The following is a 27,837-nucleotide window of genomic DNA, read 5'->3' on the forward strand; positions in this document are numbered from 1 at the left end:
GATGCTCAATTAATTTTTTTTTCCCAATTCTGTACCTCTACTAATTCTTAGCAAAAATATTCAATATATTATTAGGTTTTGAAATAATTTTAGCAATATGTTAGCGTTAAATATTTGAACATAAAATGAATTTTATATTCGTCTATGGCTTATTAATATTGTTCATTCATTTGCTCTTTGTGTCACTTTACTAGACTTACAATATTACTCTATTGTCTGTGGTCGGAAGTACGCCACATTTGTTTACTATTTAGGACTATTCCAAAAAAAAAAAAAAAAAATAGAATATAAATTTCATGCCATGCATTTATTATTTGGCCACGCCCTTGCGTTGCTTCTGGTGTTGTAGCGTCTATAACCCAATGAACGCATTGACATCATGATGATGTCCGCTTGATATTATTCAACGTCATAATATGGTCATAATACATAAAACGTGAGTCCTGACTGACTCATAATTTCGCACTTGCATCAGATGTAACATTAATGATATAAAAATTATGTCAGCCTGAAATCATTATGATCCCTCTTTATTAGATTTTACGTACCGATGATATAATAATGATTCTCATGTTTATGGTCAAAGCTGTGATATATATGTGACTTGCAAAGTAAATTGTTAAAAAAGCAAATTTCAACTTTGAAAGATTTTATTTTTACTCAGAGAAAACGAACTTTTTTTTTCTTTATGACTAGATAGTTATAGGGATTTATATGACCTACCTATGACGTCATATGAAAGTTGTTTTTTTTTTTTTATGTCACTAGGTCGGCAAACAAGCGTACGGCTCACCTGATGGTAAGCGACTACCGCAGCCTATAGACACATGCAATACCAGAAGCATCGCAAGCGCGTTTGGGCTCTCTGGTCACCTTACTCACCAACAGGAACACAATACTGCTTGAAAACAGTATTATTTTGCTGTTATCTTCTGTAAGGTCGAGGTACTACCCCAGTCGGGCTGCTCCATATTTTGAGCAGGAAATTCCTGCTGTGCCCTACCTCAGTGATTCAGAGTTCACTGGGAAGCTACGGTAATCGCTAACCATCAACTACCCTAACTTGATTGTCAACCTAGTGTATATAAAAAATAAAAATTATAACTGATTTGATTTTTAAGGAGAGCGTGAAGGCAATGAAACAAAATACTGTTACAAAAATATATATATTATAGTTTATGTCTTAACTGGATCGAGTGTTTTTTTAATAAAAATTCAATGATTGTATTATTATTGTGTTTTATTAAAAGTTCATCCAAATTTAGTGATGAACAATTAAATCATAACAGATACTGTTGTATCTGTTATGATTTAAAAGCATTTAAACAATTCGACTGCGGTATCAGTAGTCTTCATACATTATACATTTTTAGTTAGAAATAGGCATAAATCTAGCAAAGTGACTACTTCGATATATAGTCAGTCGTCAATATCGTACGGGACAGCGTTCGAGACGAAACATAAGTGCCGGAGCGGCGCTCAGGCTTGCTCGGCCTGCGTCTGCAGCAGCAGCTTGGCGAGCGAGTGGCGCGCGCCCAGCTGCAGGTCGGAGAAGTTGCGCTCGCGCAGGCGCCGCAGGCACGCGCCGGCGCCGGCAGCGCACGGCGCGCCGCGCGGCGCCAGCAGCAGCGCGGGCTCGGGCGCGCGCAGCACGCGCAGCGGCGCGGCGCTCAGCACGTCGGCCGGCGCAGCGCCCGGGGCGCCGCCGCGCTGCGCCCAGCGCGCCGCCGCTGCGCGTTGATGTTGTTAGTGGCGTTAAACATTTCATTGTTACAGTCATATCTATACGATTTACGGCGCCCAAAATATCATTATCATAATGTTTCACATACTATAAATTACTTATATATATTTCTAATTAATTACGTAGTCGAGTGAATAAATTTATTGCGTAGTTTACATTTAATAATTTTTAAAAGTTGACTTTCATAACAATCGATTTAAAGCATAATGCGCAGTAAATGTTTTTGTGATATTCCTACTCAATGGAATGACGAGATAAGATAGAGCGACCGATGTGATAACACCAAAGCGAAGATTTAAATGAACGTGCACTATTCGACGGAACGTAAGCTGGAGTAATGACGATTACAGGTAGTTCTGCACGTTTCACCACATCTTCGTACTATGAAGATCATTTAAACTAATATTAATAACAGATAAATATGAGAATTAACTTTTGTAAAATATCAGCTCGGTAAAGAAAGTGTGGGGTGAGATTCGCGAGCCGGTGAGTGAGCGCCGAGCCGGTCCGTACCCGCGTCGTAGTCGCGGCGCGCCACGGCCAGCAGCGGCGCGGCGCGCGCGTAGCGCCCGGCGTCCGGCGCGGGCCGCCCGCCCACCGGCCGCCCGCCCACCGGCCGCCCGCCCGCCGACTGAGAGAAGCGCGCGAAGGGCAGCGGCTGGAACCACTGCTCGCCCGGGATGGTGTTCATGCGCACCTGGGGGCGTGGCTTATAGCGTTACTGCGAGCTCCAGCGAGTTCATTGTATCACATTTATAGAACGGGACCTAAAGGAGGCACTACTAATGGTGCCTTCCGTTGCTGTCGACGTATGATTCCATTATAGTTTCGATCAATAACGTCGAGAGTGACGTCTGGGAACTGCACATTATTCTTACTGATGTAAGGTACAATATAAATATATATAGTGTGCGTACCCTATTGAGGAAATCTTCGGTGAACTCCATGTGCGGCAGCGCCAGCAGCAGCAGCGCGTCACGTGACACTCGCGGCAGCACCGTGGGCAGCGCCACGCGCGCCGCGTAGTGCTGTAGCTCCGCCTCGCTGGGGTCCGGTGGCAGCGCCTCGCCCGCCGCCAGCGCCTCGCTCGCTGCCTGCAGCACCTCCAGCACGGCGCCCGGGTGGCGCTCCGCCAGCGCGCCCAGCGCCTCGCGCGCTGCGTTCAGCGCCGCATCCACCTCCGTCGCGTTCTCGTTCGTCGGTACCACCACCTTTTTTTGTACCAGTAGATTAGCAAACCGGCTTTATGGCCTACGTGATAGAAGACGGAGTCGAGAGTAGGGAGGTAGCTCACGACGTAGAGCGCCGTGTTGGCGTCGCGCTGCAGGCACACGGGATCGTAGCGGCGCAGGAAGGCGGGCAGCGCGGCGGCGCGCGCGGCCGCCAGCGGCAGCAGCAGCAGCACGCGCGCGCTCTCCGTCACGTAGCGCGCCGGCGCCAGGCGGGCGGCGCCCAGCGCGCGCGCCGCCTCCAGCTGCAGCAGCGCGCCCGCCCCCGCGCCCGCCCGCCGCACGCGCAGCAGCAGCCGGTAGCGCAGCGCGCGCGCCGGCTCCCAGCACCACGCGCCCTCCTCCAGCGCCACGGCCGCGCCCGCCGCGCCCCAGCGCCGCGCCACCCACGCGCTCGCCTCCTCCACCACGAGCTGCAACAGGCCAGCGTGCACTGCGACTGTCGGGCGAAGGGAGGCGCGTCGTTCTAGGGAGCGGTGGGACGGGAACGTACGTCGACGGCGCGCTTGTACGCGGAGGACAGCGGTGCCAGCGCGCGGTGGTCGTCCGGCATGAACGCGTGCGTCAGGTTGAAGCGCGTCCAGCGCAGGTGGTCGAACCTGGCGAGCGAGAACAGAATCGTCATAGAGGCTCGAGCAGTGCACCGGTGCGGCCGCCGGAGCGCTCGCGTACCGTGTGGGCGGCGCGGCGGGCGCCAGGCCCGCGTCGCCGCGCAGGGCGGGCGGCCACGTGCTGTTCCGGTAGCCGCGCGGGTGCCGGCGCGCGCTCAGCGCCGCGGCCGCGCGCGCGCGCCCCGCCTCCGCCTGCGCGCGCTGCAGCTGCACCTGCGGACAGCTGCGGCTTACACACTCGCCTACACCGCGCTCGGAGCTCGCCTAACGCCTCGTGTGTACAATACGACGGCGCCTTCGGGGCATCGTCGGAGCTGCCGTAGTAGTATCTCTCGTACTTCCTCGCCAAAAAAAGGCGCTCACTTTTATTTCGAGTGCGAGGCAGCCCAACGATGTCTCGAAGGTCATCGCCGTGAAGAGTAAGGCTAGGCGAGCTCAGGAGATTCAATTTTTACCAACATTAATGGATTTTTGTATAACTATCTTCATTGATTTGATTTAGCAGGCCGAGGCGCTCACCCGCGACACGAAGGCGTGCAGCTGGTAGAAGTGCTCGGCGCGCTGCACGGGGTAGGCCACCACGGCGTCGGCCAGCGCGTCCACCAGCGCGGCCTGCACGCCGTCCCCGTCGCCGGGCACGCGCAGCGCGGCGTACTGCTGCGCCTGCGCGGCCGGCGTGCACGCGCAGTGCGCGGCGTGCAGCACGCAGCGGCCGAGGTTCTCGTGGTGGTGCGGCGAGTACGAGTTGCGCACGCACCAGTCCAGCTCGCCGTGCACGGCGCGCAGCACGGAGTTCGACAGCAGGATGCCGCCCTCTGCGCCCGTCAGTTTTCATGTACGATAAGAACTACCAAGATTGCCACACATCGAGATTACCGTATATACCCAATAGTAATAAGAATGTAAGCCTTTACTCACACACAGTTTACGATATTTGTTGTACTTAATTTATCTTAAATATCTAGAAATACAAGTCAGTAACACCAACAGCGAAGTCTGTCAAAGCTTTGGCAAAGGCCATCTCTATTTTCTTCTCTCGTCTCGTTCTATTTAGCGCTCGTGTAGTCCACGTGTCCCCCGCTACGCCCTTCACGGCACACAGCTAAGGAACTCACCCAGAGTGCAGTAGTGCGTGTCGTCCTCGGCCACGGTGCCCATGTAGACGTCCTGGCTGACGCTGAGCTTGGACACGAGCTCGAGCAGCCGGCGCGCGTTGACGAAGGACGCGTCGGAGACGAGGAAGAAGAAGTCGTACTCCTCGAGGTAGTTGTCGGCGAGGTACTTGAGCGCGTGGAAGGGCTTGAGCATCTCGCGCGTGTCGGTGAAGCCCACGACGTTGGCGCCGGGCGCGGCGCGCGGCGCGCTGGCCGTGATGAAGAAGCGCAGCGCGGGCTGCAGGCGCGCCGCCGTGCGGTTCAGCGCCGCCGCGCGCCCCGCCAGCGCCGCCTCCGAGCTCAGCACGCCTGGCGTCCACCACGTTTCAATATTTAATATTCACCGGAAGTGTACATGGTGTACACTTCTGAACGAACAGTCAGGTAGAGCAAAAACATCAATCGATTAAAAAGTACTACTTCTCAACACTACACTACAAACCTAGGTAATGTAGCTAGTGTTATCTAGCAACTTTAAGAGCCATTTCACAAAAATCGGTAACAATCCGCGAAATTGTAATATTTTGACGTCGTTAATCTCAGTGTTGGATGCAATAATGTAATTTATATTCTTGAAATATAATAGAGCAACCTTTGTTGTAGTCCATAGTCAGATCAGAATTTTGATTTATATTATGTGTATAAAATTATTAACCTTTTCATCAGCCTCCTCCCTGGGTAAACGGTCGCAATGTATACTTTGAAGTCCTACTTTTCAATAATCTCTACGTTGAAACCATTTTTAAATAATTGTGTTTGCTCGCAAACGAAAAAAAAACCGACTTCAATTACATCGACGAGTAATACAACGTAGATCGACGACAAAATAGTCAAGTAACTACGCGTTATCAAAGATTACTCAAAAAGTAGTTATCAGATCTCAATAAAATTCATATGTGACCACATGACAAACATCAGCTTTCGATTAAATTAAAAATTATTAAAATCGGTACACCCAGTAAAAAGTTATAGTGGATTTTCAAGAGTTTCCCTCGATTTCTCTGGGATCCCATCATCAGATCCTGGTTTCCTTATCATGGTATCAAACTACAGATATCCCCTTTCCAACAAAAAAAGAATTATCAAAATCGGTACATCCAGTAGAAAGTTATTGCGGATTTTCGAGAGTTTCCCTCAATTTCTCCGGGATCCCATCATCAGATCCTAGTTTCGTTATCATGGTACCAAACTAGGGATATCCTCTTTCCAACAAAAAAAGAATTATCAAAATCGGTACATCCAGTAGAAAGTTATGCGGTATATTACAACGTAGGTCGACGAAAAAAGCGTCAAGTAAAAACGCATTATTAGATATAACTCGAAAAGTAGTTGTTAGATCTCAAATAAATTTAAATGGGACCAATTGGCACACAAAACCTTTCGATTAAAACAAAATTTGTCGAAATCGGTCCACACGGGCAAAAGTTCTGATGTAACATACATAAAAAAAAAAAAAAAAAAAATACAGTCGAATTGAGAACCTCCTCCTTTTTTGGAAGTCGGTTAAAAATATCATAATAATTATGTGGAATATAATTTTGTTGTCCACTATCATAGATTTTTATTCCATTTGTATCTCTATTAAAGGATAAAAAAAAATTAAAGTTACGAATATTTTCCAAATAAGTACAATTTTAAAAGCGATATTTCTCTTAGAAAACTAAGAAATTTTAACGAACTATCTTCATCAAAGTAAACTTACATCATTAAGGAATACAAAAAAAATAATTAAAAGATGTAATTATTTTTAATACATTTTATATTAAATAATAAAAAGATAGTATATATTGCCACGCATCAAGCCCGGTAAATCAGTCGAGCGCTAGCGTTCTTAGAGGTAAGGTCCACGCCAAATTCTGCGCAGCCGTCTCTTTCGCTCACACGCGCCAAGCGCCTGTTGTTATAGCGGATAAAACGCATTTGATACTTTCATAATAAAATATAGATAAAATAAACATATTACGAAAATGACTGTAAAATAATATAATGATAATTTCTGTAAACAAATGTATAATTTAATTTTCTTTTCTCACACTATCAATACAAATAGGCATTTCAATCTGTTTGTCTTGTTATTTGTTAATTAATATGTTTGTCGGTGTCGATGTCATTAAATGCTTTTTTATTCATATCGTAAATATTAGATTCATTCGTAAACTGAAAAAACTAAATCAATTTAAAAAAATTGTTTCATAAAATTGATTTTTTTAATTTTATTTTAAATTTATTGACTGTTGTTATATAACATACTTGAAATTTTTAACAAATTAATTATGTAAAAAACATTTCATACCATAGTTATAATTTTTATTATACATCAGAAAATGATCACGATGGTCTTTTGGTTGTCACACTATACGTACTAGCACAAAGATCGCGCGGCTCGTACGACTCGCGCGATGCGACCAAATTTACCTAAACTTGCAGAGCGTAAAATTGTGAAATGGCTCTTAATACGTATATGATGAAAAGCGGACACCGTAGCTTTCGACTCTTTCGATTTCGTAATTATCTTGTTCTATTTATTGTATGTGTACCTAACAGTTCAATACATCTTCATTTCACTACACTTCGAAATGGTTCTGTACATAAAACAAAATAATGTCTATAGTTGGCCAGTTCTATGGAAACCATTGTAAATGAAAAGCCTGTATAAGTGATAAAATATTCTAGGCCCCTTCAGATCTCAGTTATAAGTGTCAGTAAATGCTCAAAATAAATCTATTTTTTTTTTAATTTTAAACAAGTTTTTATTTAAATACAATTAGAAATAATTTTTTCCTTTAAAACTTTTATTATCATACAGTGTTATTACACAATTTGTATAATACAAAAGTCGTACGGTTCAGCCAAATATATACATATATTATCCGATCAGAATTAGTTAACGCATCACTATCATACAAAGTGTTTGTGAGCTCACTCATGGCATTTGAATATAATAAAACTAGCGACCCGCCCCAGCTTCGCACGGTTGCTAAAACTATCAATGTTTCTCTATTATATTATGCATGTATTATACATATAAACATTCCTCTTTAATCACTCTATCTATTAAAAAAAAAAACCGCATCAAAATCCGTTGCATAGTTTTAAAGATTTAAGCATACATAGGGACATAGGGATATAGGGACAGAAAAAGCGACTTTGTTTTATACTATGTAGTGATATATTTATACTTTAACTTTCATATCTTTTATTTTTATCACTGCCATCCAGCCTGTTATCGTAGCATATTAAAATAGTTTAGATTTAATCGTTTATTTATTTATTTCGTCTATTGTTTATGTTTGTAAAACTATAATTGAAATGTGTAAAGTACACCGTACCGCATGTTGCAAGTGTTCTAGAGTTCAATTTTACTCATACAAAATATATATTTGTAATAATAAGCAACTTACAATAGCTGTTAACAGTATGAACAGTCTCTTTTACAAAATATTTACATCGGAGAGACAAATTAAATTAAAAAAAAATATTAATCTGGGAAACATAAATGAGTCAGGACGTGTTCCACTTAAAAAAGTGCTGTTACATGTTTTCTTATCAAAACAAATTCTACTAAATTATTATTATCTAAATTTACAATGCATATTTTGTTTAAATGTGCTTGTTTGAATTCAGGCTGAAGCCTGTAACATCCCACTGCTGGGCATAGGCCTCTTTCTCCATGTAGGAGAAGGATCGGAACTTAATCCAGCACACTGCTCCACTGCGAGTTAGCGGATGTGTTCCCTACCATGAGTAACAATCACTATCATGTATTTTTAATAAGAACTGAGACCGACAGCTTAACATGCTCTCTGAGGCATGGTGGGGAGAGCCACAAAGACGAACATCCAAACCAGAAACAAATATTTGTATAAATATATGACTAGTCCGTTGGGGCAGTTTGTAGTGACCCTGCTTTCTGCTCCGAGGGCTGTAGGTTCGATTTGCACACGAGTCTAGGTGTAATACATATATATATATTTATATGTGTATTATTTATGTATGCTTATTGAAAAAAAAAATGTAGCTATACCAGTCAGCTGTTACCGGCACTAAGTTGCTTACTTTAGGAACAGACGATCGTGTGTGTATGTTGATATTTATTTATTATTATATATTTATAAATACAAATATCCATCCCAAGTGGGATTCAAACCCACAAACCTTAGGCGTTTTAGGTGACTACTCACACCACAACACCAGAGCAGCTGATAATATGCTTACTTGATTAAAAAGAAAACCATAGACGTGGGTACTCAACTATTATAGGAGATATTGTGAAACATGTTTAACCAATTTTTTCCTCAATGCTTCTTAAAAATTCATAAAACTTTCCGCAATACCACAGACACTTTTTATTGATTGTTGGAGTGTATAAGAATTTCATGCTATCTTTGTTACACTGATGTTTTATGACAGTATAATTGATCGTTATCTTTCAAAGATATTTATCAATCTTTCAATGCCACAAATTGAAACAGAGTTTACTAGCACTAATAAGAGAACAATGAGCCAAAAAGTATTTGAATATTTCTCTTATTGGTTTATAGTGTAGTGCAGCAGAATGTAGTGTCCTTGTGGGGCTCTACACTGTGCCTCGGAGAGTATGTTAGTAGTAGTATCAGGTAGTAGCAATCATTGGTGTGGTGGGTTAATCTCCGAGCCTCCTCTTGCACGGAGACAGAGACCTATTCCCAGGAGCGGGATGTTAGAGGTTGTAAGTAGGTACTGAGGTAGCTTAATAACTGATATAAATAATAAATAAAGGTGTAATATAGTACGAACCCGCTAGCAAGCCACTGCGCATGCCCAGCTCAGTGCTGTAGTAGCGCGGGCGCTGTACACTGCGGCCTGGCTGGCCCGCGGGCCCCAGTGGGCGGTCCTCCCGCTGTGGCTCGAACTCATCGCTAGTCGCCACAGTACCCACCGCCTCGCAAGTGACCACCTCCTCCTCCAGCGGCACCGTCGCCAGCGCCAGCCATAGCCCTATAGCTAGTCCCACGAGGAAGTACGAATTGTGCTTGACTTGCGACACCACGTAGCGCGAAAACATTTTGACTGATGCTACGCGAAAGTTATCACGTCGGCATGCCTATGATATGTGGCAACGCTCGATAATTGCTTAGTTACTTATCTATTACTATCAAACACAATTTTTAATACAAGACAATAATTGAGTCTAGTTTATTTTTTTTTAATTTAATAGAGCTTTATAATAGGTACTAAAACGTCACCCCGTGAAGGTGTGACAGTGACATTTGACAATTCACGTCAAATTAATTGTCCTGATAAATGGACTGAAATTAAATGGAAATTAACATGAAAACGGTTAGTTTCACCGGGAAACTCTGATTAAGAATTATTTCTAAGCAATAAAATGTATCTTGCAATTAGTCATATTGCTCTAGTTTACTTTGATACTGTTAATGGTTTTTTGTGCAGTGTTTATCACATAAAATCATATTGTATTTTTTTTTTCTGTAAATGAAGAAATAAATATTTTAAAAACTTGCGTAATATAACAACCGCTCTGATGTAGTGGTGCAAGTAGTCACCTACGTAGTACGAGTAAGAGGCCTATGCCCAGCAATGGGATCTTAAAGGCATGCATACATATTAAATGTAGGTAATTACATATTACTTTTTTTTTAATAACAATACAATTGCAATTACAGATTAATAATGTTAGTTAATTATTAATTTTAAAAGAATATTATAATTTTCAAGTCTTACAAACAATACAATACTTTTTTGCACTTATTATTATTTTTAAATTTTAACTCATAATCGTATCTAACAATGAGATTTTCCTTCCTCATCGCGGGAAATGCCGCGCTCGAGGAAACACGCCGTGAAATATCCCACGCGATACCAAACTAGATCGTGAGCTGAATCTGATACACTCGTTATGTGGATGCTGGCATTCATATTTTCTGCCATCCCTGGACATCGCGTCAAACATCTCGCATTTGAAACTGCATCCTAGAATTCTTTTGAACTGTAATTAATGTAAAGGGTCGAATAGACCATGCGTAAGTTATATTTTTTATCTTTGAATTTCTTAATCAAAAACATAAAAAAAAATGTTTATTCATTAATTTTTGAGAGAACTTTTATATTGCCACTTACAATTATTTGAATACGTCGATAAGTCGATAATAGTACTTAATTAATTATTTATTGTTATGGCGAAGTTATCACTGATTCGGAATGTAAATTCTGCGCATCTTCACTCTAAGCCGTTAATACATTCTTCAGTATAAATTCTATAAACTGTCCTGTATATAAAGTCTGAATTATCGTGCTCAAAATCTGGCGCAACCTGATTAAGGAAGTACCTTAACTTTATAGAAGATCATAGAATAAGGCGGCTAAAGCTTATGGGAAGGGTCAGCTGCTTACTATCAGGTGGGTCGAATGTTTGTTTCCCACCCAAGTCGTGTAAAATAATTACATCCCAAAAAGGCCATTTAAAATTTTTCCAACTGCTTTCTATTGAACATGTAAATAATAATAAAACTAAAATAAATAAAGTGCAACAATACAATTTATTCTACTAATATTTGCATATAAACGATCTCGGAGCAAGTCGCGTGGTAATAACGTCATGTTTTTAATTGTTTCATTTGTGACAAGTTCGCTTGTGAGAATATTGTGGTCGCATCACAAGAGTGGGAAAATATTACGCAGCGCACGGAGTAGTCTTGCAGTTATTTGAAATTTATATTACGAATTACGCAATATCGATATCAGATATCGAAATGGTTGCAAAATTTTATTCTGAGTATGTAAGCTGTGTAGCTATAGATCGTCCATACTCGCATTTCCCGGGTACAGATATTTTAGGACGTTCAAAATATTATAAGCGTTCGCGCTCTTGTCGAGCAATTGTGAAAATATAAACTACTATACTACTATAATTATAAACTACGGACATTTAACTTTTATTTATCTGGTAGATGATTATTATATATAAATTACAGCTACGGATTTTTACGGAAAAGTCGTATTCTTTTTAACCGACTTCCAAAAAAGGAGGAGGTTCTCAATTCGACTGTATTTTTTTTTATTTTTTTTATTTTTATTTTTTTTTTATGTATGTTACATCAGAACTTTTGACTGGGTGGACCGATTTCGACAAATTTTCTTTTAATCGAAAGGTGGTGTGTGCCAATTGGTCCCATTTAAATTTATTTGAGATCTAACAACTACTTTTCGAGCTATATCTAATAATGCGTTTTTACTTGACGCTTTTTTCGTCGACCTACGTTGTATTATACCGCATAACTTTCTACTGGATGTACCGATTTTGATAATTCTTTTTTTGTTGGAAAGGAGATATCCCAAGTTTAGTACCATGATAAGGAAACCAGGATCTGATGATGGGATCCTAGAGAAATCGAGGGAACTTATTACTAGGTGTACCGATTTTGATAATTCTTTTTTTGTTGGAAAGAAGATATCCCTAGTTTAGTACCATGATAAGGAAACCAGGATCTGATGATGGGATCCCAGAGAAATCGAGAGAACTTCTTGAAAATTTGCAATAACTTTTTATTAGGTGTACCGATTTTAATGATTTTTAATTTAATCGAAAGCCCATGATTATCATGTCAGTCACATTTAAATTTCATCGAGATCTGATAACTACTTTTTGAGTAATCTTTGATAATGCGTTGTTTCTTGACTATTATTTCGTCGATCTGCGTTGTATTACTCGTCGATGTAATTGAAGTCGGTTTTTTTTTCGTTTGAGAGCAAACACAATTATTTATTATGATAATTAGATGCCGGACAGACTAAATCAGGTAGTAGTAACAAAGAAAAGTAAGTATGAAAACCTTCCGTGGGCCTTAAGGAACATGAAAAAAAAAAACAGCCGAATTGGTCGAGCCATTCTCGACTTATGCGCTTAGCAACATTCATTTTTATTTATAATTATAGAAGATGTGACGTACCAGCAAAACCGTACACAGAACGTTACATTTGTTGTTGAAGTTTTCATACAAAAATTAATAAAACCAAATCATAGATATTCCACTGTGTTTTCCAAACAAACTCTCTTATACAAACCGTCAAGGTTAATTACAGACTTAACAAAAAAAGTCATCCAAATCAGCCGTGTCGATCTCGAACGGTGATCTTTGACACAGGTGGCGGTAGGTGATTATTTGAACATGTTTGAATGTAGTTAGACTAGTTAGATAGACAACGCGACTTTACTTGCGTTTTATTTTGGAACTAGACATAATAATAATATTTCATTTTACAGATACTCTGTATTGCGGCGTATTACAGCACCGACCCCTCAGATAACGACAAAATTACCGACTGTTCAATGAATAATAATTATTAATTTTTCAATATATATTTACTAGCAGTTGCTCGTGGTTTCACTCGCGTAGATAACGTAGATGTTTACAAAAGACGGGCTAAAGTAGTGTATAGTAAAAATTACATCAAGATTATTAGATACCTGGGTCGAATATGGCCAGCTGGAAAATATGGCGACATGCCATTATTTAAAAAACTAAACTTTGTAATAACTTCAAAGTGATCATAACTTGTCGCTAATGCCGAATGATCAGAACAGCGTATTTGTCACCCCTCTCGCGCACCGCTAGTCGCCCAGCGTCCATTATTGTAAAACATACTATTGTGGTTATAAAAACATGAAGTAAATATTGTCTTGTATTTCATTACTTTTCTGATAAAAATCGTTGTTACTCACATTACAATATTGTGTGACGATTGTAATTTAATATTTCTTTGTTTATTTATCAAAACATTGTGTGTTTTTTTATTTATTAATATAAAAGCAAAAAAAAAATTTATGACTGTAAATATGGCCAGCGTTTGACCATATTTACAGAAACGTTTGCTCCACAACATTTAATGAGTCACATTCATATTTTTGTGAAATTTTAAAAACTACTACACCAAAGGCAAGGCTATTAATAGTCTGAAACAGGAGATAACAAAATCGATGTTTACAGAGAAAAATAATGAGCCAGGATCATCTAAAGTTTCTTCCCAAAAAAGGAAACAATATTCTGCTAATATGAACAAGAGTGAAGCCGTCACTTCTAAGGTTTCTAACCAAAAGTTAAATGACATTCTAAAGAAATCTAAAGACTTGGTATTGTTACGTTTGCAATGAGGATAGAGTAGCAGACATTTAAGTAAAACGTATGTCCACGAAGACTGCGTTGGGTTAACATAATTGTGTTTGCAGGCAAACGGAGAAAAAACCAACTTCAATTATATCGACAAGTAGTACAACGTAAGTAGACGAAAAAATACTCGAGTAAATACGCACTATCAAAGATTACTCCAAAAGTTGTAATCAGATCTCGATGAAATTTAAATGTGATCAAATGATAAGCATCGGCTTTCGATTAAATTAAAAATCATCAAAATCTGTAAACCCAGTAAAAAGTTATGCAGATTTATGAGTTTCCCTCGATTTCTCTAGGATCCCATCATCAGAACCTGGTTTCCTTATCATGGTACCAAACTAGGAAAATCTCCTTTCCAACAGAAAAAGAATTATCAAAATCGGTACATCCAGTAGAAAGTTATGCGGTATAATACAACGTAGGTCGACGAAAAAAGCGTCAAGTAAAAACGCATTATTAGATATAGCTCGAAAAGTAGTTGTTAGATCTCAAATAAATTTAAATGGGACCAATTGGCACACACCACCTTTCGATTAAAAGAAAATTTGTCGAAATCGCTCCACACGGTCAAAAGTTTTGATGTAACATACATAAAAAAAAATACAGTCGAATTGAGAACCTCCTCCTTTTTTGGAAGTCAGTTAAAAAGAACATACTGACTAATTTGTATGAACTCGTTTATCTATGAAGGATCTCAAATGTTACGTTTTCTTTTTTTATTGTTTGAATATCATTTTTGATATTTTTAAATTTACATTACTTGTAAAATATTTAAATAGTTCTTTCTTTGTAATGAATATCGTCTAAAGAATACCTTTTAAATAAACACTATATATACACTATTTGATGTCAACTTCAAAAATATTCTCTCTAAATTTTATTTTTATATTTTATTATTTCGATCATATTTCTTGATTAAATTGACATCAAATTGCATAAAATAATTCCGACAATATCGGAATTATATATAAATTACAAGATTCCGCTTTAACGTTTTTTCTTTTTCAGATTTCCTGAGCGTGGCGTTGCCGAGCAATGACGGCGGCCTGAGGCAAGCAGCCGGGTGCCCCTGCAGCGGGTCTCCGTGCTGCCGACGCCGCAGCAACGCCATTATAGTGACTTTATGTGTGTGTATTTAAGTGTACATTGTTTAGTGCGATAATATGTCAAATAGTTTTAAAACAACCAATGTATCTCAACCGGAACTTTTCACTTGTCCAGAATGCACTAACGGAAAGTTGTTTAGGGGCCGCAAAGGCTTAAAAATTCACACCACCCGTTGCCACAGCGACCCATTAGTGCATTCATTACCTATTTTAACTGATACTTCATCAACCGTAACCAGTGATAATAATTCGGTTCCATTTGAAAAATTTATTTTAAAATGTCACCAAAATATCCCGCTTGTTAAACGAGTTCCTAGAGGAGCGAGGATGTCTCTAGCTAGATCACTATCATCTGTAATTAAAAAATGTATTTCGGACACTGATTCGGCCTGGCAAAATCTTTTTTTATTTTCCTACAAATTTTTACATGTTGATAAAACCAAAAATGGTTCTTTATCAACTAAATTAAAACAGAATAGCTTGTTAGACATTCCGATTATCATTCCTAAAAACCCACGACCTTTATATTCTGATTCTAGTAAAATTATTGAAAATAAAGCAATGGATGGAGATCTTAAGAATGCAGCTCGCATTCTTTTCTCTAGTGATACCCTCGCACCTTTTGATAATAAAACGCTAGAAGCCTTACGTGAAAAGCATCCCTTACCGAATCCGGCGTCCTTGCTCCCACGTCCACCTATTTTCAATAATGTTTTACAGGTTAAAGATGAAGACACCTATGCTGCAATTATGTCGTTCACAAGTGGCTCTGCTAGCGGCATAGACGGCATCACACCACAACATCTTAAAGATCTTGTGAGTGTCTCAGCCGGTGACGCTGGCAGGGCTCTCTTGAATGACATAACCAATCTTTGTAATTTCATGTTATCTGGCAAGGTATCTTCATCTTTTTTGTCTCATATTTACGGTGCAAGACTATGTGCCTTTAACAAAAAAGACGGTAGTATCCGTCCGATTGCTATTGGGACCACATTTCGCCGTCTGGCGTCTAAATTGGCATGTAGACACATAGTCTCCAGCCTAAAAACAAAATTTCAACCAATACAATTAGGCTTTGGAAGCAAAGGAGGCTGTGAAGCAGCAGTTCACGCGGCTCGTACTTTTTTAAAAAGTAATGAGGCTGAAGTTCTGCTGAAAGTTGATGTAAAGAATGCTTTTAATTCTTTAGACAGAGCAACCTTGCTTAACGAAGTTTCATTACATCTTCCTGAAATTTATCCTTATGTTTGGCAATGTTACAGTTCACCATCTAAACTACTTTTTGGCGAAAATACAATTTTTTCTAATGTCGGCGTTCAGCAAGGAGACCCACTAGGTTCGGCTCTTTTTAGTCTAGGTATCCACAAATGTATCTCAAATTTAAAATCAAAATTGAACATATGGTACCTAGATGATGGAACCATAGGAGGTAAAGTGGACGATGTCGTTGAAGACTTAATTAAAATTAAAAACGAGTTTGATAAAATTGGTCTCAAATTAAATTTTTCAAAATGTGAAATTTTCTTCACAGATATTCTATCACTTTCCAAAATTAATTTGGCAACGGAATTATTTAATAAAATTGCTCCTAATTTAAAAATACTTCAAAGAAGTACACTTTGTCTTCTAGGTGCACCGCTTTTTGATGAAGGCATAGAGCCAATTTTGGATAATAAAATTAAAATATTTGTTGAAAACACTGACAAATTGGGCACTCTAAATTCTCATATTGCCTACACTATATTAAAATATTGTCTATTTGTCCCAAAATTAATGTATATTTTACGCGCAAGCCCAATTTGGAAATTTCCTGGAATGACCGAAAAACTTGATGCCACTTTAAAAAATTCATTAGAAAAAATTGTAAATTTATCTTTTGATGAAAATTCATGGACCCAAGCTACTTTACCAATTAGAGATGGTGGCATCGGCGTGAGAAAAATTTCTAGTGTCGCTCTTCCTGCGTTTCTTGCTTCTGTGCATAGTATCAAGAGTTTATGTTCTGACATCTTAAAATCTAATTCAGTCCAAATTACAGATGCTACAGATGCAATAGAAAACTGGAAGTTAATGTGTCCTAATGGCAATATCCCGAAGGACGTTACAAAACAAAAACTTTGGGATATACCAATAGTTCACAATACTCATATAAGTTTGACGCAAAATCTTACAAGTGACAAAAACCGTGCCAGGCTTCTAGCTGTGTCAAATAAAGAGTCAGGTCACTGGTTACACGCAATGCCGTCAAAAAATCTTGGGACACTTTTAGACAATGAAAGTTTTAGAATTGCTCTCGGTCTCCGGTTGGGAGCTCCACTGTGCTTTGAACACAGATGTCCGTGCGGAAAAGAGGTCGATTCTTTCGGACTACACGGCCTTTCCTGTAACAAGAGTTCAGGTAGGTTTTCCCGCCACGGTTCCCTAAACGATACCATAAAAAGGAATCTTGCCACCATCGACGTTCCTGCTCTTATCGAGCCAACTGGAATTAGTCGCAATGATGGCAAGAGACCTGATGGATTGACGTTGGTTCCCTGGGAAAGGGGACGGGCGCTTTTGTGGGACGCAACCTGCGTTGACACACTTGCTCCGTCTCATGTCAGGGAAACAGCCTTAAAAGCGGGAGCCGCAGCGGAAAAAGCTGAAACGACTAAACGGCACAAATATTCGTCACTAATTCCAAATTACATCTTTGTGCCGTTTGCAGTCGAAACACTTGGACCTTGGAGTAGCAGTGCTAAAAATTTTTTAAATGAGATAACACCTCGCCTTATTGCCTCCACTGGTGACAAGAGGGCTGGTGCATTTTTTGCCCAGAGAATCGGCATAGCGATTCAACGGGGAAATGCTGCCAGCATTCTTGGCACAATTCCACGCGGACATGATTTATACCAAAACTATCTGTAAATATTTAGTTCTTAAGTTGTGAATTGTAAATATGTATAATATTTTGTATTAACACTATTAAAATATAATATCCATTTTTATTTCAGTTATTACTGAATAGTGGTTTTTAAACAAGTAAATACACACAACAAATATTTTCACTCATGTGGGCATATTAACCTACCCCGTCGGAAATATGGCCAATTTCTATTTTTTTTAACTGTTTAAAATATTATTTATCGTTTGTATCGTATTTTTTTGCCTTAATTATAAAGACAAATAGCCACTCTTCATGAATAAATGCTAAAACTGGCTTTTTTAACTTTGAAATTATAAAAAAAGGATAACAAACCTTAAGGTGGCCATATTCGACCCAGGTACTTACATCAATATTTATATCATACGAAAAACGAAAGATCTTCATATGAACTTGTTCGAGTCCTTAGACCACCTTAATCCAGTCCTGTCTTAGAATCCGTTCTTAGTGAACGGTCACTAACTGGTAACTCTCTCCCCGCCAAATTTCAAGTTTTTAGCACAAAAATGAAGGACTTTCGTACAAATTTTCTAGAGACCACATTAATCCGGTCCTGGTAAAAATCCGTTCTTAGCGGACTTTTACTAACTTTAAACTGGTTTGAGTCATATTTCAATCTTGTAGCATAAAATATGGACTTTTATAAAAGTCCTTAGACATTCTTAATGCGGCCTTGTCACAAAATTCGTTCTATATGGACTCCCACTATTAAATATTTTTTTTTATATCACTAGGTCGGCAAACAAGCGTACGGCTCACCTGATGGTAAGCGATTACCGTAGCTTATAGACGTCTGCAACACCAGAAGCATCGCAAGAGCGTTGCCGACCCAATCCCCAATCCCCCCCGCAGGAGCTCTGGTCACCGTACTCACCAACAGGAACACAATACTGCTTGAAAACAGTATTATGTAGCTGTGATCTTCTGTAAGGTCGAGGTACTTTCCCAGTTGGGCTACTCCATAATTTGAGCAGGAAATTCCTGCTGTGCCCTACCTCAGTTAGACGAAAATAACAATCTCTCTGCCAATAAGTTTCAAGCTTGTAGCATAAAGCATGAAGGATTTTGACACAAACTCATAAGAGTCCTTAGACTCCTTTAATCTGGTCCTATCGAAAAATCCGTTTTCAGAGAACGTCTTCTAACTATAAACGACCTCTCTGACAAATTTCATCTTTATGCGTCCAGGGGTTTTTGAGATTTCGTGATGAGTCAATGGCCTAAGAACTTTATATAGTAAACCACTTTGTTTTACATTTACTACATGATCTAAATAAAGATGTATTCTGTCTGTGTGAGTTAGTTAACAGTTTTTTATTCCGGATCCCGACCCACTGTGTAACGAATAACTTAAATCTCCTCTTCGATCTCTTCAAACGGTTGTCTCAAACGAAAATATAAATGTCATCTAGATTTAGAATTTAACAAAATTGAAAACAAATAAACAAGCTCTTCCGCTCTATTGTAAATAGTTAATTTACATAAACGTAATATTCGACAAGGTTAGGTTCAAACAGAATACCGAATTAATTTATAACAAAAACATTCAGATCATTTTATTGTTCTCAAAACGGCGCAGAAGTGACTTGAAAACCGATTATTGTTTGTTTATGTAGAGACTTATTTACATTTTGCTCCGGGGGTTGTGGGTTCGATTCCCACCCCGAGTCTGGGTGTCATATATATATTTATATGTGTATTATTTATAAGTATGTTTATCGAAAAAAAATATATATGTAGCTATATCATTCGGCTGTTACCTATAACACAAGCATTAAGTTGCTTAATTTAGGAACAGACGACTGTGTGTGTATTGTGTAGATACTTTTGGTTTTGGAGCGTTTTGAAAACAATTTATAGTACTTAACTATTAACTTAATTTACATTAAAAAAATGAAAGACATTTAACCGATTTGGAGGATTTAATATCTCTCTGTCTTAACTTCTATAGTCTCGGCCCAGCGGATGTCAGGGGGGGACCAGACGCTGAGTTTGCGCCTCTTATTCTACGAATCTTATTTTATATATCTTATTTTATATATCTTATTCTATGCATCTTAATGATGATGATGAAGGACGAGTCGTAATTATAACTAGATATTTATTTATTTATTTATTTCAATTACCATGACTATATTCGTGTTGTTATATTATATTGTTATATTTATTTAGCGAGTTGGTTTAGTCTTTTGGTTTCAGAATACCAATAAATAATAATAACAATATCCTTACAGCAAGTCACTTGTATTATAATTGTGTTTGATTGCAATGAAAAAAAAAAACCGACTTTAATTACATCGACAAGTAATACAACGTAAGTAGACGAAAAATTAACAAAGCACTAGTCGTCACTACGATTTTCGAGGGCTTCCCTTGATTTCTCCGGGATTTCATCATCAGATCCTGGTTTCCTTATCATGGTGCCACACTTGGGATATCTCCTTTCCAACAAAAAAAAAAAAGAATTATCAAAATCGGTTCATAAATGACGAAGTTATCCCCGAACATAATATATAGGGTTATAAATATATATACGGTTTATATACGGTTGAATTGAGTAACCTCCTTCTTTTTTGAAGTCGGTTAAAAACAATATCAGTCAATGTAAGACTTCAAAAAAAAAGGCAAACTTAGGTGCAATACTGTAGAAAAAAAATATCTTTATTTAAATCCATGTATCAAAATAAATATTTCGATAAAGTCGGGTTTTCCTGTTCTTTTTAACCAATGTTTTTTTAATTACTATTTTGTCTTTTGTTTTCACTTTGAAATAGCTCGTAATAATATTCTTCTAAGTCGTCTAAACCACGAGCGTGTAGATACGAGACGATATTTATAATTTATTTATAGCCATGTGTGAGGTAACGATGAAAAACATTAAGAAAAAATAATATCGTAACATTGCATGAAGCGTGACCGCGCGAACATTTACCGACGAGCTAATCAAGTACCTGGAATTGATCGACACAATCAATACCTTCGTACTTTTCCACAAATTTGCTTATTACTATAATAATGAAAAAAACCAATGAATTATATTACATGAGTTGTAAAAAATATGAACTGAACTAAATCAGCTTGTAAAAGTCGAACAAATGGCTTTGCCAGCCTGTTTGTGTGAACATGACGCCACCCCTGGTACCACTGTAACATTTCGAAACCCCATGGTTATGGAGATATCCATGGTTAAACTTTTGAAGTTAGAAGAAGAATTTCGCAGCTTTAACGCATTATTTTCACATTTTACGCGTGTTTTTTTCACATTTCAGTTTATTTTATATGACAATAAATAAATAAATAAATAAAATATAATGAAGTGAAACCATGACATGAATAAAAAAAAATACCATAATCTGACTTCAGAAAGGGGCCGTTTATAGGCATAATTCCGTTACAAAAAAACCCTAACCTATCTAATTTAAAAATTATACCGTTTATAGACAGTTTTGTTACTAAAAAATTAATAATCCTAACCTATCTAATTTAAAAATTACACCGTTTGTCGACGTAATTTTATAACAGTAAATGAAATAAAATATATTTAATTAAACAACATAACATGAAACAAGGCTGTATGGTCTTAGACCTTTGCCTTTACACTTATTTAAACAAAAAATGAATTTATGCTAACATTGCTTTGGAGCGAAACGATAAGTGGCGCGCCATTTTTTTTAAAGCATCTATATCTCAGTCATTAAACATCAGTTGTATCGTTTGTTAAAAAACCGTGTGAAAACAATAACTTAACGTCTGAAATGTTAATATCAAGTGCGAAATGTGAATATAACATCTGAAAGCTACGGAACTAAGCATCGTTATCGCAAGTTGTATCGTTTGTTGATCTTGGAGTCGAGATCGTTTTTACGTACTCCTGTTCGAAAATAACTTATAAAGTTGCGAAGCGGCGCATAGATTGCACTGTCCGCAGCGCCGGAGCTAAGGTGAAGTCAGACGCGGAGCTCAAAGGTATTATAATAGCTTTAAATTCTTCTTCTAATCTCAAAACATTAACCATGGATATCTCCATAACCATGGGGTTTCGAAGTGTGGCAGTGTTATAGTTCGCGTCATGTAAAAAGAACGCTGGCCTTGAAGCTGCGCAGAAGCGATTTATCGGTCTATTTGGTGGTATGGGGTAGGGGACGGGAGTGTTTATCACGTGTCGCATGCTTGCCGGTGTGCTATTGGTTGGACAGTTCGACGTCGACTCAAAATACTATCGCGCACAAAAGTTTTAAATTACGAAATAGTTTTACATAGAGAAGTGAGAAAAATTATTTATAACATATAATTCGCGTCACATAAAAAGAACGCTGGCTATCAAAATGCGCAAAGGTGATTTACAGTGTTGCCAACTCTTGAAAAAACTTTTTCGTACTGTCCATTTTTTGGAACAGTCTTATTTGGTAAACAAACCACTGTCAATCATAATTCACGTTTTTTCCGCATTTATCACTCGTCTTCACAACACATAAGCATACGGACACTTGTAAAAGTCCATTTACTATTTATTTCACTAAAACACTTCCTAGTCGTCTCTTGGCATTGTCGCTAAACACACGCTTGTTCGTTTGAATAGTTATTTCAGTGTTTCTCAAACTTTTCACGATGTTTTCCTGCTCGAGTTGCGGTCTTCAACACTCTGACGGTCCAGTGTGCAGTTTGTGTAAAAATCGGTACGACTTCGGTTGTGCTGGAGTTACTGAGGCCGGGTTTCGGAAGCTTGGTGACAGAAGGAATAACTGGCGCTGTCCGAAGTGCAAGGCGGGCCCATCACTTTCGCCGACTCCTAACTCACCAGCGGTTAGTCAGATGGACAATATACTTGAACAACTAAACTATATTAATCTGCAGTTGGCTCCATTGGCATCCCTGATGGAAGACATCAAATCCATCAAATCTGATGTCAACAGTCTGAAGTCATCGCTAGAAATGGCACACGAGTCAATAAATCAATTTTCTAGCACTATAAAGTCCTTGGAATCGAGGGTAGCTAAAGCTGAGGAGATGGTGAATGATGTGCCGAGGCTGCGGGAGGAATTAATCAAGTTAAACCAAGAACTTGACGTTAGGGATCAGTGGGCTAGATCCAATAATGTTGAAATCAGGGGAATACCACAAAAAAATAATGAAGATCTCTATGATTTAACTCAGAGAATTGGTAATAAGTGTAATTTTCCTATAAAAAAAGAAGACATCAATTATATTGCCAGAGTGCCCACTCGTGTACCGAATGTTGAGAAACCAATAATTGTTTCTTTTAACAACCGATATATTAAGGAAAATTTTGTTTCGTCTTCGCGCAAGACTCGGCTGTCGGTGTCGGACTTGGGCTTTGCATCTACTGGATATTGTTACGTGAATGACCACCTAACCCAACGGAACAAGGTTTTGCTGAGTAAAGCCAAATCTTTGGCAAAGAATAATAACTTCAAATACATATGGGTTAAGCACTCAAAAATTATGGCTAGGAAGTCTGATACTTCTCCAATATTTTTTATAAGGTGCGAGAAGGATCTTGTCAGAATAATTTGAATATCATTTAATAAAACACCTCGGGAGTCCTCCCGTGACCATGGTTGCTGTAAAGTATCCGAAACGTCGGGAATCAAAAGTTAACAATAAACCGCGATAAAATCCGAAAAAAGTGTTTTATTAAATGAGTAAAATTCGCGTAAACATTAGAAAACAATTTGAATATCAGTTCGACCTCTTCGTTATTATACTTAAATCTTTTATTTTTATATGAAGCATTGTTACAAGGTTTGAGAGCCGTCACCGTTTATTTGTTATCGTTTAATATTATTTATAAATACAATTGTGTTGCAGAGTTCAAGCTAATATCATACGTGAGTATGCAGCCTTTGACGCAAAGTTCACCTGTATGGGTACGTTTATACATTATCGTAGTGCCCATTTTAGTTTGCGCGCTACTTAACTTAAGTTTAATTTCGCCTGTCAATGACCTCGACTACTCAAGACCCATTATTAACTATTTCAAATCTACCCTACTGTTTAATGGTGTTATTATTTGTTATTTTAATATGAAATTGGTTCGAATTAATACTAATATAATTCTAAATACCTATCCCTCCAAGTACTATACGCGTAACGGTATATTATTATTACCATTATTACAAAATATATATTATATACTTTTATATTTTACAGATGTGTATTCTTTGTTATTAAATGTGAGTACCCGTCCCTCCGGGGATTATCTGCCTGACAGTATATTTATATTGTTATATATACATACCTATATATATGTAATAATGAAGTTATACTTCATTTTGTTATGTGGGAGAGTGAGTGATTGTTGCACTCCTACGTCAACTGGTCTTGTGGTTGTCTATAGTGATAATTGGTACCTCATATTATTATTATTTTACCCTTTTGATAATCCTATTATTTGCGGTTTTGCTCAGATCGTTGATTCTATTTATATGTATTTATGTATGTGCGTGTATATGTATATAAGTTTTTACACGTATATGTATGCGTATGTATGTATGCGTATGTATGTATGTGTGTGCATGTTTCTGTATGTGTGTGTGGGTATATATGGATATATATGTGTGTATATGTGTATCATGATTACTGATGGCTTCGTACGACCTTAAAGTGTATTACCAAAATGCTCGGGGACTACGCACCAAGACTCACGCGTTCAAACGGGGTGTGCTCCTGTCCTCTTACGATATTATCTCACTAACGGAAACCTGGCTTCCGGATGGTCTAGGTGATAATGAATTATTCGATGATAGGTATATTGTCTGGCGGCGTGATAGGAATTATCAATCAACACAGTTGAGGTATGGAGGTGGAGTATTGCTAGCTACTCACCGTCGGTTAACCGCAGTGGGACGCCCAGAATGGCACTCCTCTGCTGAAGACATCTGGGTTACAATCACAACGAAAAAAACTATACGGGGATCACACTCAATTAAAATTCACATCTGCACTCTATACTTATGTAAGGAAAATTTAGGTAATTCTTTCAATACACAATTGCAAAACTTCTCAGAGAAGCTGTCGCTCATTGTTAGTTCATGTCCGAACGACTTATTTCTAATTTTGGGTGACTTTAACTTAAGCAACATCAACTGGAATGGTGAGATTAACTGTTTGCAGCCTAATGGGATCGTTGGCGAATCGCAGGTATTATTTTTCGATACTCTAGCAGAGTGCAACCTTAATCAGTTTAACTTAAATAGAAATATTAACAATAGAATACTTGATTATGTTTTGTGTAACGAATACGTGTGTGTATCGGCATGTGACGATCCTCTGGTACCAGAGGACCCTCACCATAAGTCGTTAGATCTAACTTTGACCTGTGCTCTGGATGACTCACTTGGAACTAATCGCAGACTTAAATATTTTTATGACAAAGCAAATTACGAGGCCATTTCTTCCTCACTAAATGAAGTGAACTGGGTGATGGACCTGAACAATAGCCCTTTGGACAATGCCGTTGATATATTTTACCACCACTTATACAATATTAGGGATAAACATGTCCCTCATAAAATAATAAGTTCTTCATCATTTCCACCGTGGTATAGCTGTTCACTTAAGAAACTACTGAAAGAAAAATATAAATATAATAAAAGATATCAAGTTTATGGTAATATGGCTGACCTCGACACTTTTCGACTTCTTCGAACTAGGGCTAAACGTCTGGAACAGGAGTGCTACAATAATTACATAAAACGCACGGAAGATGCGATAGTTAGGCAACCAAAAAAGTTTTGGTCGTTTGTAAAATCCAACAATAAGGGTTCTAACTCCCTTCCGTCTAAATTATTCTATGAGGGACAGTCTGCGGATACTGGACAAGGTGTTTGTGATCTTTTTGCTTCATTTTTCCAATCCACTTTTCTTTCTCCATTGTCACATAGGAACAACTTAAATTATCCACCTTTAAACCCAAATAACGTCTCTGTTTGTATTAGTAATATAGAAATCAGTATAGATTCAATTAAGAAATTATTAAAGGCATTGGACTTAACCAAGTGTTCAGGACCAGACCAGATTGTACCCATCTTTGCCGTCAAATGCGCTGAATCAATTTCCGTGCCTTTATCTATTATATTCAAGCGCTCAATCTCGGAGGGACTCGTACCTCGTATTTGGAAATCCGCATTTATTTCCCCGATACATAAAAGTGGTAGTAAAAATGATGTCAAGAATTACAGACCTATATCTAAATTATGCCTCTTCGCTAAAGTGTTTGAACGCATAGTGTATTCTCAAGTTTATCAATCATTATCATCATTCTTTATTCCAGAACAGCATGGATTTTTAGCGATGCGTTCTACTTCGTCTAATCTTTTATCTTTCACAGATTTTGTTACAACTGGCATGGATTCTGGGGGTCAAGTTGACGCAATTTTTACGGATTTTAGCAAAGCTTTTGATTGCATTGATCATCAAATATTGCTACAAAAACTTCTCTTTGCTGGAATTCATGGTAATTTATACCGATGGTTTACCTCCTACATCGAAAAGAGATCGCAAGCAGTAGTAGTGAACGGATTCTCATCAAACTGGAATAATGTCCCTTCTGGAGTTCCCCAGGGGTCATTGCTTGGGCCCTTGCTTTTTAATATTTTTATAAACGATGTAGCCTCCTGTTTCCAACACTCTAACTTCCTTCTGTACGCCGATGACATGAAAATATTTAAAAATATCGATTCACCAAGCGATTCTAAGCTATTACAGGAGGATTTGGAACGTTTCGAGCAATATTGCCTTCGTAATAACTTACAGCTAAACATTCAGAAATGTTACTGTATGACTTTCACTCGTAAATTTAAATTCCTGAAAACTCTATATAAATTTACAGATCAGGTGTTACACAGGGTAAATGAGATCCGTGATCTGGGTATTATGCATGATTCTAAATTAACATACGACAGGCATATAGACCTGATCTGTAAAAAGGCTAATAAAACTATGGGCTTTGTTTTTCGGTCAAGTTCCCAATTTAATAGTATAAAGGTAATTAAGGTCCTTTATTGTTCCTTGGTGCGTAGTATTCTCGAGTATTGTTCACAGGTTTGGAATCCACGATATAATGTCTACATTGATAGGATTGAGTCCATACAGCGTAGATTTTTGAAATATCTACAGTACAGGCTGGAAATCAACGATTGCAATTATGAGGCAAGGTGCCGTAGACACCATTTACTACCCTTACGGGAACGGCGACAAATTGCCGACGTTGTCTTTCTAGCCAAAATTGCTCAAAATCGTGTAGATTCTCCACATTTACTCTCGAAGATTAATTTGAGGGTGCCTTATAAAACATCTAGGCAACCTTTATGTTTGGACATTCCGCAGTCCGCATCAAATTATAGACAAAACTCTTTTTTTATTCGTGGAGCTAAAAGTTTAAATAGTGTGGTGGCATCCACTCAGCTTGACCTCTTTACTTCTTCAACACTTCATTTCAAAACTACTTTGACGAACACTTGGTTTGACGGCTCTCGAACTGATCCGTAGGTGGCATTTATTATTTTAATACAACTGTATCAAGTGAACAAGCTTTTGTAATTTAATTGTGAAAACATGTAATTGGTGTATAGTTTTCATTTGGATATGTTTTTTTGTAATGAAACACTGTTTGTTTTCCGAATAAATAAAAATAAATAAAAATAAAATAAATAAATAAAAATAAAAAACAAATATCAATTTATCGTTTTAAACACACAAAAACTATTAATATACGAATATCGAGAGTACAGATAATTATTTTTTTTTTAAATACGACATTTCAATAACTAAAAAATTTGTTATTGCTTTTGTTTAAAAAAAAATGTAATTTTGTAAAGTGATAATTATTATACTTATTTAGTTCGAATTATTCGCACTTGTATTTTTATTATTTTTAAT

At 38.2% G+C, this 27,837-nt stretch overlaps 1 protein-coding gene across 1 annotated transcript; it reads right to left on the reverse strand.

Annotated features, from left to right (window-relative positions):
• Positions 1–1,222: 1,222 nt before the first annotated feature.
• Positions 1,223–9,782, reverse strand: LOC123665728 (chondroitin sulfate glucuronyltransferase). The gene is made up of 9 exons (XM_045599989.1): positions 9,515–9,782; positions 4,700–5,047; positions 4,104–4,399; positions 3,646–3,797; positions 3,467–3,572; positions 3,000–3,386; positions 2,662–2,955; positions 2,258–2,441; positions 1,223–1,730 (listed from the first exon to the last, which is right to left on the reverse strand). The coding sequence occupies exons 1-9, from the start codon at positions 9,780–9,782 to the stop codon at positions 1,480–1,482; spliced, it is 2,286 nt and encodes a 761-aa protein (XP_045455945.1). The 3' UTR covers positions 1,223–1,479.
• Positions 9,783–27,837: the final 18,055 nt, after the last annotated feature.

This window comes from Melitaea cinxia, chromosome 24 (genome assembly GCF_905220565.1).
Source record: "Melitaea cinxia chromosome 24, ilMelCinx1.1, whole genome shotgun sequence".
Lineage (NCBI taxonomy): Eukaryota > Metazoa > Arthropoda > Insecta > Lepidoptera > Nymphalidae > Melitaea > Melitaea cinxia.

Excerpts from the sequence above, each read along its gene's own strand:
- LOC123665728 (XM_045599989.1), bottom strand. The coding sequence starts at position 9,782 with ATGTTTTCGCGCTACGTGGTGTCGCAAGTCAAGCACAATTCGTACTTC. Across the intron at positions 3,573-3,645 it reads CCCGCCGCGCCGCCCACACG|GTTCGACCACCTGCGCTGGA; the intron begins GTACGCGAGCGC and ends CTCGCTCGCCAG. Across the intron at positions 1,731-2,257 it reads GCGCCGCGACTACGACGCGG|CGGCGGCGCGCTGGGCGCAG; the intron begins GTACGGACCGGC and ends ATCAACGCGCAG.